The 2753-nt window shown below is 53.9% G+C and overlaps 1 protein-coding gene across 1 annotated transcript; it reads left to right on the forward strand.

Moving 5' to 3' along the window:
- The first annotated feature begins 388 nt into the window (after positions 1–388).
- On the forward strand, positions 389–2753 carry LOC123083016 (anthocyanidin 3-O-glucoside 6''-O-acyltransferase-like). Its single transcript, XM_044505178.1, has 2 exons — positions 389–1267; positions 1732–2753. The coding sequence occupies exons 1-2, from the start codon at positions 539–541 to the stop codon at positions 2431–2433; spliced, it is 1431 nt and encodes a 476-aa protein (XP_044361113.1). The 5' UTR covers positions 389–538; the 3' UTR covers positions 2434–2753.

A 2753-nucleotide genomic window follows, 5' to 3' on the forward strand; every position in this document is an offset into this window, starting at 1 on the left:
AACATTTGTTTTGATTTTATTTATTTTTTTGAAACGAGCTCCATGTTGATCAAGCTTCAAAATGAATTTCCATGCCTAGACGCACCCAAAACGACGAGATTCGTGATCTGCAAACTATAGCAATGGAACAGACAACAAGCTTGGAGCTATGGATAGATACAACCCATGATAGGCGGCAATTTTGGAGCTCCGTCTTGCCGGACAAGCACGCACGCGGCAGAGCAAGGAGCGGACAGCGAAGACAAACTTAGAATTGCATGCATCAACATTGCTAGCTCAACGTTCTCCGCCGCCCGGACATGCACACACGCGGCAGAGCAAGGACCATTTTGTTTGTCTCCCAGCGTCGTCGTGTTGCAGTGCAGTGCACGATCTAAAACAGAATGCCCCTTGGTGTTACGATGAATGCATCTCAGTGTCATAACATACTACAGTTTTGACACGTTGGTACGTTGTCCATAATACTCCATCAGAGAGCTAGGCTTGGTTCGTTCGACCCACCGCTCTAGATCACCAGCTTCATCCTCACCGAGCGATCATGGGGGCAACCGCGGACGAGGTGCGAGTTCTCGGCGTCACCCACGTCCAGCCTGACCACCAGATCACTAACCTACGGCCGCTGGCCGACGACCACACCATGAAGCTCTCCTTCCTCGACTCCTTCCACGTCGCCACGGGGCCGATCCAGCGGCTCTTCTTCTACGACGGCCCCGGCCTCCCGCCGTTCCCGTCCATCGTCGGCTCGCTCCGCTCCTCCCTGGCTACCACGCTCCCCGTCTTCATCCCGCTTGCCGGAAAGTTGGCCTTCCGGCCCGCCTCCGGCGACGTCGTGGTGGACTGCTCCCCCTCCGCCATCTCATCCTCGGGCGTCAAGTTCGTGGAGGCCGAGTTCCTGGCAGGCGCCGACGCCTTGCGCCGCCTCGCCGGCGACGACGAGCACGACACCGAGGCGTTCGCGCGGCTGGTGCCGGAACTCGATGATGCCGGGAAGCTTCCGGCGCCGGTGCTCGCGGTGCAGGTCACGAGGCCGGCAGGCAACAGCAGCGGCGTGGTGGCCGTCGGCGTCTCCCTCCACCACGCCGTGGCCGATGGCAAGTCGTTTTGGCAGTTCATGACGTGGTGGTCAGCCGCATCGCGTGGAGACTTGCTCGCCGCCGCGCCGGACGACCTCGTGCCGCCGTCGTTCGACCGGACTGCGATTCGCCACCCCAGCGAAGAGGAGCTCACCGTCTGGATATTGCGGTTGAGAGCGCCAATGCTTCCTACGGTAATTATCCGGCCTTACTTATTAGGAGTAGAAAATTAAGTTAACATCTATCTAAAACAACTTGCTCAATCTTGCAGTCTAAAATTAAAGACAAACTACACAAATATTTTCTGTAGTTGTTGATATTTTTCTTGCCGAGCATGCACACACGCGGCCATATGGATTCAGCTTTGCACCGTTTGGCTTTGCGCGAAATCCTTATGTCTTAAACAAGGAGAGAGTTCCATTTCTTCATAAAAAAATATGGTGTACAAGTTCTCAATCCTAGGTTAAATTTGTGTGAAGCCATTTGAAACCAATCTTTGTTGCTAAAATAGCATAATTGCAGTGGCGTTATTACAAGCAAAAATGGTAAACTGCAAACCTACCTTACCGACTTGATCAATGCCCCTAGTTTCCCACTAATCCACCTCCTCCCGTCGGCCATTTATTCTTCTGATGCATGTGCGTGTTCTGACAAACAGCTCGGACGGCGGTCGGCAGGTACTGCGTGCCGGCGCACCAGAACCTTCCTCCTCGTCGCCGACGAGATCCAGTCGTTGAAGCGACGCATTTCACAACATCTGCCCAAACCAGCGAGCGCCTATGTTGCCATCTCGTCCCTGTCCTGGACGTGCATCATCGAGGCCAAGGCGTCGTCACACATGATCCACAATGACGACGACGTCTTCCTGATCGTGCACGCGGACTGCCGTGGCCGTCTCCGCGGGCCCCCGATCCAAGTGGGATTCTTCGGGAACTGTGTCAAGTCATGCTACGCGAGAGCCAGAGCGGCGGACCTGATGCCCACGCACCGCCTTGGTGAGCATGTCGACGGCCTTGCGCACGCCGCCGCGGCCATCCAAGAGGCGATCCGCGACGGGTTGGAGGCGACAGGGGAGAACCCATTCTCCAACTTTGGGGAGGTGCTGAAGTACCACATGGCGCTGCCGCCGGGGAGGGCGAGCACGGTGGGGTCGTCTCATCGGTTCATGGCATACCAGACGGACTTCGGGTGGGGCCCACCTATCCGCGTCGAGCTGGCGTCCATCTTCGGGAGCAGCGACATGGTGGCGCTGCTGGGAGCAAGGGACGGCAGCGTGCAGGTCTCGGTGACGCTCGACGGGGCGTGCATGGATGCCTTCGCCCCTGATTTCATGGGCGTCATCAACGGCTTGAAATTCTAGATGTACACATGTAATAATGTTGAATAGATGTGAATCGCACATGGTTAATCGTGCTTCAGTATTTGGTGAGATATACCGATTTCCGTGTAAAATTTCAGAAAACCCAACTCTGACCGAATGATTAGGCTGTTCATAGTGAAGGGTATCATATATTAGTATCATGCATATGATACTAGTGTATGATACTATCTTTATAGTGCATAGTATTACAAAGTAGTATCATAGATGATCATATTTATTGTCATGCATGACACAAAGTAGCATAACATTTAACATCATATGATATCTACATATATTGCTTTAACCCTCTGTCTCTTCTT

This window comes from Triticum aestivum, chromosome 4A (genome assembly GCF_018294505.1).
Source record: "Triticum aestivum cultivar Chinese Spring chromosome 4A, IWGSC CS RefSeq v2.1, whole genome shotgun sequence".
In the NCBI taxonomy this organism is placed as follows: domain Eukaryota; kingdom Viridiplantae; phylum Streptophyta; class Magnoliopsida; order Poales; family Poaceae; genus Triticum; species Triticum aestivum.